This window comes from Canis lupus, chromosome 23 (genome assembly GCF_003254725.2).
Source record: "Canis lupus dingo isolate Sandy chromosome 23, ASM325472v2, whole genome shotgun sequence".
NCBI classification, from domain to species: domain Eukaryota; kingdom Metazoa; phylum Chordata; class Mammalia; order Carnivora; family Canidae; genus Canis; species Canis lupus.
This window is the reverse complement of record NC_064265.1, coordinates 19,697,870-19,710,264: the sequence shown is the minus strand read 5'-3', so window position 1 is coordinate 19,710,264 and position 12,395 is coordinate 19,697,870. Positions and strand designations below refer to the sequence as shown.

At 39.2% G+C, this 12,395-nt stretch overlaps 1 protein-coding gene across 24 annotated transcripts in view; it reads right to left on the bottom strand.

Moving 5' to 3' along the window:
• The window catches only part of THRB (thyroid hormone receptor beta), a 371,974-nt gene that overhangs the window by 39,083 nt on the left and 320,496 nt on the right, over positions 1-12,395 (bottom strand). The window contains exon 1 of one of the 24 annotated variants that reach the window (XM_025460999.3): positions 10,546-10,888. The exons of the other annotated variants lie outside the window; for them this stretch is intronic. Within the exon in view, the coding sequence (XP_025316784.1) occupies positions 10,546-10,873 (328 nt within the window). The 5' untranslated portion in view covers positions 10,874-10,888. Of the gene's footprint in view, positions 1-10,545; positions 10,889-12,395 lie in introns of those variants that run through there. 24 annotated transcript variants of the gene reach the window in all.

The following is a 12,395-nucleotide window of genomic DNA, read 5'->3' as shown; positions in this document are numbered from 1 at the left end:
CCAATTGTTATATAGTTGGATACTGTATTGCTTATGGGACATGCCTTGGAAGGGTCAGAGAATATTAAACAGAGTTTGTTTAATTAATTTTAATTTAATATAAAGAGAGTTTGCATCTCTTTAAACAGAGATGCAGGTCCCTCACCATTTCTCACTGTACTTCATGACTTGCCTGCTCTGTCTTGTGGTGTTGGTAGTAAGATACTGAAAATTTCCTTCTGCCTGTAGTTCAATAATTTATGTAGGTTGTTGAACAGTTTGACCTTTAAGTTCTTGTGAATCCTGGAATCTACTGATAATTCTGTGTGTGGAATGGGCTCCTTCCATTTTCTGACTGCTAGTCTGATGGGCGGTTTGATTTGTTCTCTTATTTCTCCTAGATTATCTTCTTGGTGGGTAGATGAATAGGAGATTACTTATGTCTTTAGTTAAATCATCACGACTTTTACAGAAACATCTACTTAAGTTGGTTGCAGTTGCTTACATGGTCATCCTAGTGTATTCCACCCATCTCTTTCTTTTCTCTAAAATATTAACTCAGAACCATCTTGTTTACCTAAAACAGGCACCACAGAAAATGACACATCAATTATCATGCCTAAGTCCGTTATTCATCATTAAATGTCATCCATCAGGGAGTAACATCCCACACATAATTAATAGGTAGGTGAAGATTCTCTTAAGATTACTGAATATATTTGACAACATCACATGCTAACTAGTTCTCCCAGAGAACTTAACCATTTCCTGCTCTCCTAATTTCTGTGTTTCTATCTTTTTCTTTTTTCATGCTTACCAAATAAGCCACATGCTGGCCAAAGATGCACTGCTAAGGATAATGCACATGTAGTACAAGTTTTGTTACCAGGAATGAATGCTAAATTGATGTCAGTATTTGGTTCTGTCTAGAAGAAAACATGAGAAACACAACCCTGGTAGCCACAACTGCTCCTTTGTGAATTGCATCTGCAAATTATCACAAGTGACTGTTCACCCCAGAAAACAATTAAGACCCATGTTGATATGGTATAATTCAAGGGTGATATGTTTTCCCTAGCTCTTACATGCTCAGATGTATTATTTTTTAGACTAATAAACTATGCTGCCACTTCATCAAGCATATTATTATGAAAGCAAACTCCATCTGTTTGTTCAACAAAGACTTGGAGTTTTTTTCAGTTGATGTTTGGCAATGTCTGCTTACTTGCCACGTATTATCTTGCATGTAAAATAGGTGGACATTGTCAAATATTACTAACATTTCTCAACCTTTTTTGTTAGCAGCTTCATTAAGATATAACACACATACCATGTGACTCAATGGCTTTTTCTATATTCATAGAGTTGTGAAATTACCACCACAATCAATTTTGGAATATTTTCATCATCCCCCAAAGAAACCCAGTACCTTTAGAGGACACTCCCATTCCTCCTATCCCTTTCACCACGCCCCCCACCCGAGGCAACCACTAATCTATGTTTCGTTTCTTTTTTTTTTTTATGTTTCATTTATACAGATCTGTCTATTTTAGATATTTCATACAAATGAAATGACACATTTTATGGTCTTTTGTGCCTGGCTTTTAAGTTAGCATAATGTTTTCAAGGTTTATCCATGTTGTAGCTTAACATTAATTTAAAAAATCTGATTCTCAGAGGGATTTGGTGCATGGAAGGGGAAAGTTGTGTATATTTACGCTAGAAATCATGCAACAGGCAGTAAGCTTGGTTTCCTGGTTTGCAATGGATTCAAGGCTTTCCTATATATGAGTAAAATCAGAAGGCTGTCTAGTTTAATTCTCTTGAATGGATTACAATATCATCTCAGATCCTAGGAGAAGAAACACTGGCACCTCTTATCACCTTGGCAAACACAATGCTTAGGGACTAGAACATAAGGCAGATTGATCTTGACGGTAGATGTAAAGTAGAAGGTGCTACCTAGGAAGGCAGATCTTGTAGAAGGGTGAGGAGCTGAATTCAGAAACCATTTCCAATCTGGCCAATCTTACCTTTGGTATAGGATCTCTTACCAAGCAAAACTATCTAAAAGAACCAGTGGTTATTACTGGTGTTGGGAACACTTTGGTCAGTTCAGAGAGGTCCATGTTGCTGATTCATCTTGCAGAACTATCAACTTAGAGCCATCAAAGAATTTCGAATAGTTTGGGTTACGATATCAGATAAGACTACGTATTAGTACCCTTAAGGAAGCTAAATAATTACCATGTTTAGTCATTCTTTCAATTTTATATTGAACTTTCTCAATTCATCCCACAGCTCAGACTCTTCTGGTTTAAGCTCCCCCTGCCCTCAGCACCTTCTTCCCTATGTCATTTTTTTATATATGTAAAAAGACTGGCTCATCTTTTAGTCTTTTCCTAAAATACTAATGCTGTTTCCTTTTACATTTAATTCTTAGTATTAGGTACCAAGTTTGGCATCATGTTAATTTCAACTCTCTGGAAAACACTATATTAATCCATCCATCCATTCATCCAGCTAGCCAGCTATTAATTTATTTAACAAACATACATAGCCCTAATGTGTAAGACACTGGGTACAAACCTGAAACTGTATTAACTTGAAAGATACTCTTTTATTGCTGTCTGCTAATTTCCAGCAGAGCTGCCCCAGAGGCTCCCGTTTCACCAAATTTTTCCTCAGAACAGCAATCATCTTTCCACATTCCTAGTACCCTCATGGAATCACTGAGCATCTTTGTTTTCCACCTTACCTCTGGCTGGCTAGGCTCTTGCTGCTGGGGGACAGAAGGCATGGAGTCCCAAGTCTTAGAACTCTAAAACACAGGAGGTAGTAGAGGACAAGGAAAGCAGAAGGAGGACTAGATCAGAGGTGTTAATTCAGAAAAGAGGAGAGGACATGATGACAAGGGACTCTGGATTTCCACCATCTGGAAGTCTTAGGGGCAGAAAAGGGGGCAAAGCAAGTTTCAGACTATTTCTTCTGACTGAAAAATTTCTGAAACTAAAATATATTCATTTTACGGTTAAGTTTGGGCATAAAACATTCATACACAAGTCACTAGCTAAACTTCCTCATCCCTGTCCCCGTAGACTCAGGTTTTTAGTAGCTGACACAACCTTTCAATCCAGAATTAGAACTAAACCACTTGAAGATGCACATCACTAGGAAAGGGAATAGATTGGTATAATGAGTTTCAGTCAAAATTTTAATCAAGGGGCACACACAGTGGCAATCCACAGTGTTTGGATTGCAGAGTGTTTACAGATCTCAGCCAACTTTTAAAACCAGAACATTTGTGGTGATTTCCTGCTTCATGTGAAAAATCAGAAGATCTTGCAGTACTGAGCTCAAATTCTCAGAGGGTGACAAGTCTAACTGAACTGAGAAGGGCATCCCATCTTCTAAGAAAAAAAATACACTTTCTAGTTTGCTACAGTCTACACGACTCCCTATTGTACCTCAACTCTGCAGCTAAATGTCAGTTGTCATTTATGCTTATCCTTCGATTATGTTTTTATAGGCAAAGAAATATTTCACAGGTTTTTAATTTTTGTCAAAAGTGGGAAGACAGAAGTAATTCAAAGAAAAGGAGAGAAAATATATTTCTTTATGAGAGAAAAATATTTTTATCATATAACATACACACAATATGTATGTTACTTGAAAAGTTTAAATTAAGCAGTCCTAATGAAACAGCTGTGTTTTTAATCCATATCAGCTCTCTGGCATGTGTAGGCTTTGGAGTTTTAGAACTCTGGTACTAATGAGGTCTTTTCCTGCTTTAAAAGAGGGAATGGGGGAGTGGGGGTGGAATCCCTGGGTGGCTTGGCGGTTCACACCTGCCTTTGGCGTGATCCTGGAGTCCAGGGATAGAGTCCCATTTCGGGCTCCTGGCATGGAGCCTGCTTCTCCCTCTGCCTGTGTCTCTGCCTCTCTCTCTCATGAATAAATGAATAAAATCTTAAAAAAAAATAAAAGAGGGAATGGGTTGGAAAGCAGGAAGGTAAAGTATTTTAGAAGACTGGAGAAGGGGAGGGGACCAGGAAAGGTCACCAGAAATGGGTACTAGTTGCCTCTGATTTTGCTCTGAGAGTTTTATGGCATTGTGCTTACATGGAAGTTCCCACAATTATTTCAGATCCTGCATGTTTGAGAAAAAAATGGTTGCCTTTTCTTTATCTGAAAATCCATTCAGAATGAGATTCAGCGTTATAGCTCTGAAAATATGCGCTATCAGCTCTTCAGACTGATATTTAATGAAGGGGAATGAGCAGCTGCATTTGTCATCAGGATACCATCATTATTGTTATAGCTCTGTTGGTCTGTCTGCAGGTATACCCTGCAGTCATAATAGATGTGCACTTCAGAGCACGAAGTAAAGGAGGTGATTGCCCTTATGGTGCTTATGATCCAGATGGAGTTTACCTAAATAAGCTGGTGATGAAGATGATGATAGATAATGAAGAGAACCCAAATCAAGACTATAGGAATGATGTATAACACATATATGTAAGTAGTATGTTGCATTACTCTGCAGTAGTATGTTGCATACTTTGGAACAACTCAGTATACAAAAATCTAGACTTTTCAATAGGAAAACTGATGAGGGATTTTCACATTACAAAAAGATCCCCTACTTTAGATGTTCTCTAAATATGATGTTCTTTTCTTTTATTTATTTATTTATTTTTTTTATGATGTTCTTTTAATGCAGTGGTTCTCAACCAGGGGTAATTTCACCCCAGAGGGACATGTGGCAGTATCTGGACACATGGTTAGTCAAAGCAGGGTGGGAGCAGTTGTGTGCTACTGGAATATAGTGCACAGAAGCAAGGAAGGCTGCTAGGCATCCACAAGGCACAGGTCAGCCCCCACAACAATCATCTGACCCCAAAAGTCCATAGTGCCAAGGTTGAGAAACTCTGGTCTAATATACATTATATAAAAACATTTAAAGATGGTGTACACAAATGATTCAGCACTATTGTAGAAAACAAGGGATACCTGCCCTTTTTTTAAAAATTATTTATGATAGTCACACAGAGAGAGAGAGAGAGAGAGGCAGAGACACAGAGGGAGAAGCAGGCTCCATGCACTGGGAGCCCGACGTGGGATTCGATCCCGGGTCTCCAGGATTGCGCCCTGGGCCAAAGGCAGGCGCCAAACCGCTGCGCCACCCAGGGATCCCGGATACCTGCCTTTGAAGCCAGGGTCAGTCGGGAGCCAGGGTGTTGGAGAGAATGTGGTGCTGGTTAAATAGAAGCTGGTGGGTTCTGAGCTGAGTTAGTGACTTGAGGTGATGCAGGCTGAGAATGGCAGGGCACATGCTGGGGTATAGCTGACAGTGGCTGGTAGCTGGAAAAAGTATCACTAGTTCAGGGAAGTATGGCAGAGAGAGGAGTACATGGAGAAACTGGCCAAGATTTCTGGAAAACAGAGTGCGGTGTGGGCAGAAGTACAAAGCCAGAATCAAAACTTCCCTTTAGAGCAGGGAAGCCAGAATCTTCCCTGTGGGTAGGAGATAGTTGGTGGAGTTAGTGTTTGATCTAACAGGGCATGGAAGAGGGTTTGAAACTTAGAGGAGGAGCCCTGTGGTGGGTGCAGAGGGCAGGGAATCACAGCCACTGAGTGGCTAGAAGCAGAAGGCTTTGAGAAGGGGGATGACCATGGAGAGAAGACACCGCAACACCGCAGGAAGTATCTGTAGATGAGGAAAGAGGAGTGGGGTAACCACTCAAAAGCACACGTCTCCAGCAGAACAGGAAATTCTCTAAAGCAGCTTAGTACAGTACAGAGGGACCTGAGATGAGGGTGGTACCAAGGACAGCGCACGGACGCCCAGCAGTCGTGAGGATCTGGAAAAGGAAGAATAGACACTAAGTGAGCACTGGTACTTAGTATCAGTACAAGAAGATGGGGTCATAAAAGCTAGACCAGAACAGATGGTAGAGTGGAAGGCAATGGAACCTCAGGCCAATGCACCTGAATGCTGAGACCTAAGAAAAAAGCTTTGAGTTTGTGGGAAAGTATTCATTGAGGGATGCAGGGGGGCGGACATGAGCCCCATGTGTAGGAAATAAACAGCACCAACAATCTTTCACAAGCCTGTCAGTCATCTGACTTCAGTTTCTCAACATGCCTTGAACTGCAGCTATTAACTTTCTTTGTGAGGAACTGGCAGTGGGTGGTCTAGGATGAGGTTAGGCATCCAGTGAGATTTCTGAAGGACGAGCCTTTGACAAGGCCGATAATTAATCCTCGGAAAAGAAAGGACAAAGGACAGAAGAGTCAGCTCCTGCTTTTGTCTGCACTTGGACTAGGTTTGGAAACTACAACTGTTCCTTACTTTGCTTCCAGTTCTAGATACTGAGAGCAGGAACTTTTAACCTCTTCCACAGCAAATGTGTTTTGTATTTTAAAACATGGTTCTATTGTTTTCTGGAGTGGTATTGTCTCTTAATAGTATATGGGTTGGGCCGTGCCTAATTTGAAATCCTAACCTTACATCAGCGTCCCTACAATTACATAAGCATTACAGAAAAATCTGCAGTTGCATTAACTTGTCAAGTATTATATTTTAAAGATAGGATGTCTGCAACACTTAGTGCATTGGGTGGACTAATCTTATGTGTTTAAATTAAACAAATTCAACTAGAGAGGGAGAGAGAGAGGCAGAAAGAGAAAGCCTGGGGGAGAGAGAGGTAAAGGGGAGGTGGGGGTGGGGCAGGGGAGACAGGAGAAAGAGGGGCAGGAAGCGAAGGAGAGGTAAGTGTTGAGAAAGAAATTGAAATAGTGTGCAATCATCTCATCCTCAGCTTTGTGGCTGGGAGTGATTATGTGGTTGGGAGACTCATGAATCTTCCCTTTTTTATGGTTTTCTTCCTGCCTGCCTCTCCAGAGACTGAGTGTGATTCCAGGGCTTAAGGGTACCTGTTTCTCATGGAACATTTTTTTTCTGAGCAGACTTTGGAACTGCCTCATGTCGACTCTACTATATAGCAACCCTTCCTTAACTTTGAAAGAGGCCAAGGAAATTCTAATTAGAGATCATATTTCTTTGGGGCTTAACTCTTCTTTTTAATCCAGTCCTCTTGATGTGGGCCACTTCAAACATCCCTCAATTTAATTTCCATTTCTAATGTTTACATGATTATTCACATACATGAAATGAAGAAAGGTTTAGATTCCTGTCCCTGAGACAAAGGGGCAACGAAGAGAGATTCAGAAAGGACGGTTCTAGGTGCAGTTCCTGCTTTGGTTATTAATGTTTCTTTCTGCAACACTAACAATGTGGCTTTAGAACAAGAATGTGTGCAATCAAAACCAAAACTGAACAGAACAAAAACACTCCATCTCCTTGACCCGGACTCAAAAAGTCCAGGAGTTTTTTATTCTCTTGGACATAAAAATGAACTCTGATGCAAACATACTACATATAGGTGCAATTTCTATAAAGATGGCACATGGAAATGTTAAGCAAAGAATCTGGTGGACAGGGGTTGCACAGGACAGACACTCTAGGGAATGATTCTATTTAAATAGACCCAGAGACTGACCAGCAAAACTGTGCAGGTCAGCCAGACTCAGGCTGTTTGGGGGACTCTGGAATGTAACTGGAATTTCTGGTGGAAACAACCAGTGACCTACACACCACCACCTACCTCCAAGCAAAAGAAAAAAGGAAAGAAAAAGATACTGACTTTTAACTATGATGAAACCATGGTCACAAGGGAGAGGAACCAATTCCCCTCCCCTCTGGCTGACTTCCAAACCTACTCTTTCCTTCCTCCTGAGCTGGGGGCTTAGGTGAAGTGAGTGGTCAGAACTGGCTGTGATGACTGATTTTTAACCTGACAAAGTAAGGCCATGTTACTTGAAAGACAAAAATAAGGAGCTCATATCCTCTGAGTGATTGCTAGGGTTCTTATTATTTGTCCCTAACTTTTAAAAATGAAAACTGTGTCTTCTCATATTCTATATGAAAAATAAAACAGACGTTACATTCTGCATTTCAGCCTTCTTCAAAATGTAAATGATATTGGCTCTGCTCCCCAGTCTAATTCTTGGAATTTTAGTTTAAATTTGATTTAATGAACTGAATTCTGCCGTTTTCTTCGTTCATGCCCTCAATGCTTCAGGAACTCGCTTGGCTACAGACGTAAAAACACACAAGAAACAACACAAAGAGAACTAAAATCATTCTAATGTCTACCATTAAGATAACTAGTCTTGACATTGGATTCTGTAGTCTTCCTTTATTTCATCTATGTGTACTGACAGTACATTTTTTTTTACAAGCATTATGATCATTTTCTAAATACTAGAAAATTCCAATTAAGGGCTAAAGAATAAGCCATCTTTAAAAAAAACAATGACAAAGTTAAGACAGCTGTACTATGGAAGAGTTTATAGCGTCGTAGTGACAGCGACAAATCCAGATGAAACAATTACGAATTTCATGAAAACAGATAAAAATCCAATCGGAATAATGAGGTCTGCCCCACTGAACACCTGTTTAGAGTCTTAATTTTGCCTTAAGGAGATACTACTGATGTCCTCCAACAACAACAAAAATCAATAATGGATCAATATGGATAAACGTGTTGGGTACAACCTTTTGTCCAAAGAGACAGTTAACAGCTGGGTTTAGTTTTACTGGGATTTACTTAGAGACTTGTAACAGTAAATAATGGCGCATTTAAGAATATTTGCCTGCTTTGATTTAGTGAGTTTGGCAGGTGGCAGTGGCCTTTCAATGGCATATGGCTTTGGGAAATTACATCAATATATGCATACAATGTGTCTTAGCCTCTAGTTCAAGCGGCAAATTAATTAGCAAAGAATCTGGTTTAACGTTTTATGAGCAAATATTCTCCAGCCTGCTTGAAGAAGATATCGTGTAAAGACAAAAGAACAAAAGAGTAAAAGAGCCTGAAAAGTTTTGCAGGAATTTTTAAGAATAGCAGAATGCCTCAATAGAGAGGCAGGCACCAATATTGTCTTGAGGTCCCACAACACTGTGAAATGCACATCCAGGAATGTCTAATGAGGCAATGTTAACTTCTTCTTTTCAAAGATAAATTACTTATAAGTATAATATTAAATGAAACAGAAAGCACACATTCAGCCTATCTCAAATATTCCCATTAGAGGACTTCTGTAGTGTCCCCATGTGATAAATGAGAAATTCTGATACCCTTCAAGAGGATGTGAAACTAGAGGAAAATGCAGACAAATTACTCTAAATATGTTTTCTGCTATAATTCCCTTTATATTTCATATTTGGAAGTTGGAGAACAGGACAGAAAATTCAAACATAGTATATGGTAAAAACTAAACAGGAATTTGAGGGTTTTTTTTTTTTTTAGGCTTTGTTTTCAAAACAGGCTACTTTTAATTACAGAGTCACATTAAGAAAAACAAATAATTTTTATAGGAACCACAATCAACCAAGCCACATTGTTTTAAGATAATTTCATGGAGAAATTGACCTTTGAGGATCAAAGGGCATCATATTTTTGCAAATTACAGAAACCTGTAAATTTGGTTTCCTATGCAATATCCTGTAGATAGTACACAGAAAAAAAAGAGTTTATGGCATATTTAAGAATAGAATAGAATTTAAGCTATTTCCAAAGTATCTGGCAGATGCTACTGAGTTTCCTGTGTACTACCTGCTTATTTACTTTATTTTATTTTTTGGTATACAAGAAATTTTCCATTGATAGAAAATTACACAGCACTGTAAAGCTACAGTGTCTATTAAGATAAATGGATTTGCACTTGTTTTCACTTAGCATATTTTGAAGGGTATTTTACTTACTTTCATATAGAGAATTCATTTAACATGATTCCAGACACATAATACTTTAGGGACAAAATGGAATTAGAAAGCATATTAGTTCCTTTTTGAGTTTTACATTCTTATAGCTTAATATGGTCATGAGTAGATTCTTCACAGCTTACATGGATCAGTAAACATATCAAGATGAACAATTATAAAACCTAATATATCAACAGTATACGATCATTAAAAATCACTAAAATATTTTATTAATGAACTTTTAATATGAAATATCAAGAAAAAGTCAAATGAGTTTTTAATTTGAACCTGAACTGGGGAGAATTATCCCACTTCAAAAGCCACAGTGCCTATCCACCAAGGGGAAGCCTTTTACATATTTTCTTTAGCACAGAAACTGACCTTATTCACTTTAGGCAATACACACAATCTATCATCTATCTATCTATCTATCTATCTATCTATCTATCTATCTATCTATCTAAATATGTATACACACACACACACACACACACACACAGCTTAAAAAGTCAGCTCAATCCAGCTCTCATATATGCTTAAAAAAAAGTGCTTGGAAATCTTTATTGCTCACGGACCCCTTTCAATCACCTAGCAACCTCTCTCTTTACTGCTGTTTTTAATTTCAAACAGCGCTTAAAGTCAAAGATTTGACAAAGCTGATGCAAACTGTAACTTTAAAACACAACAGAAACAAACACGGAAACTTTTAACAAATTTAGTAAAATGGTCCCTACCTTTTTTGTGAGAGTACGATGGCGACTGCACTTGAGAAAAAGTAGGCTTTTCTTCAGTGAAATACTCAGGTTGGCTGTATTGATTCAGGGCCATGTCCAAGTCAGAGTCCTTGCTTTTCAGCATGTTTCCAGGGTAACTACAGGTATAAGGCTGATTCACTGCCCAGGCCTGTTCCATATATATGTTGTTACTGGGCACAGCCTGAGCGTTGCAACCACTGTAACCCGGACTATCTTCGAAATACGTGTAATAATCAGTGGCCTGCATGTAGCAATTGCTGCCGGCAGCTGGGTGCACTTCATATACTTCTTGCATACAGTAGTTCATTCTGTTACCCTGGCTCAGTGTCTACTTTACATATACACACACTCTACACATGCATTCACCAGCCCCATACACCCTGAGAGCTGGGCATATACGCCGAGAAGTGTCCATCCATACGCATGAAATGAAAAGGAAAGATGAATAAACACCACCACCACACAGCAACCCCAGCCTGCTTTACTTTGGAATAGCACCCGATGTACTAAAATCCTATTTAGATTGAGCTGTCTTTTGGGCTCTCCTGCCATTCAAACATATTGGAAAGCAGATTTCTATCAAAGGGTCTTAAGCTGAGAACGCAGCTAATTCCTGGGGTAGATGGCATGCAGGTAGGGATGACCATCACCCCGCTGGAAGAGTAACAGCAAGAATGCTCCTGTTCCTCTGAATCTGGGAAGATTCATTTTATATGCCATTTTTTAACCCCTTTTAACGTGATTAGAAAATGATTACTCATTGCGATGTCATGTGGCTTGACAACTTAAGCATGAAACATTGTAAAGACATCTTAGACAATATCCTTGGATACGCAGAAAATCCTAAAATCAATAATCCGGTTTATTAGCATGACCCAGAGAAAATCCCAGTAGTAACGAGCCTGATGACTGACTCCAAAACATTAATCTAGTCATGCAAATGTTGGTGGTTAAATCTGTTGAATGTTACTGATTCCAACCATCCTCCTAATGACACACAGGTTCCACAGGTTTTAGCAACATGCCAAGGAAAGGAAAGCCACTTCTGAAAACACCACTGGTGTCTGTGAGTTCTGTTTTGTTCCTTGCAGCTGATAATTTTCTACATCATTAGCACTAATCTACATGAGACCTAAAGCTTAATTTAGCTTTGCTCATTCGGTTTTTATGTTTTCTTTATAAGCACACGAGGGAGAGTATATGTGCTGGTACGCTTTCATGAAGAATTCCCTCTCTTACGGCAGTTCCCCCTCCGTTTGTGCTTAACGGCACTCTTAGAGGTAGTTTGTGGGAAACAGTGTACATTCACCATTTTCTTCTAATCAAATCTGCTTTTGGGTTCATTTTTAAGTTTAAATGTGATTTAAGTAGTATTCATGTGCTTGAGGTTTAAAGACAGTGACCTTCTAAAGAGGGAAAAGCATTTTCCATATGAATCACCATATCTTTTAACTAAGATGTGAACAAATATCAAATTAGACCCTAACTGCTTGCTAAGATGATTACTAAGGGGTGGATAAGCACGTGTATGTCCACTATATGCACGTGTTCTAGATCATGATTCAGTAAGGGCCAAAGCTGCTTTCTTTGAAGCTAGGGGTTCTTTCTCTTTCTTCCAGAGACTTAGTTGGTAGGACTGGGACTCAGGGGGTGACATTTACATTTGGGTTCCTGCTGGCCCATGAGTGTGTGACCTTGTTGGTATTTCCCTCCTAAGGGGCCACAGACAATGTAATATTATAATACTCAACAGTGAAACCTGCTCTTTGGATATGAAACTCTAGTCAACTACAACACAGGATTCTAGAACACGGATATATGACTGGAGG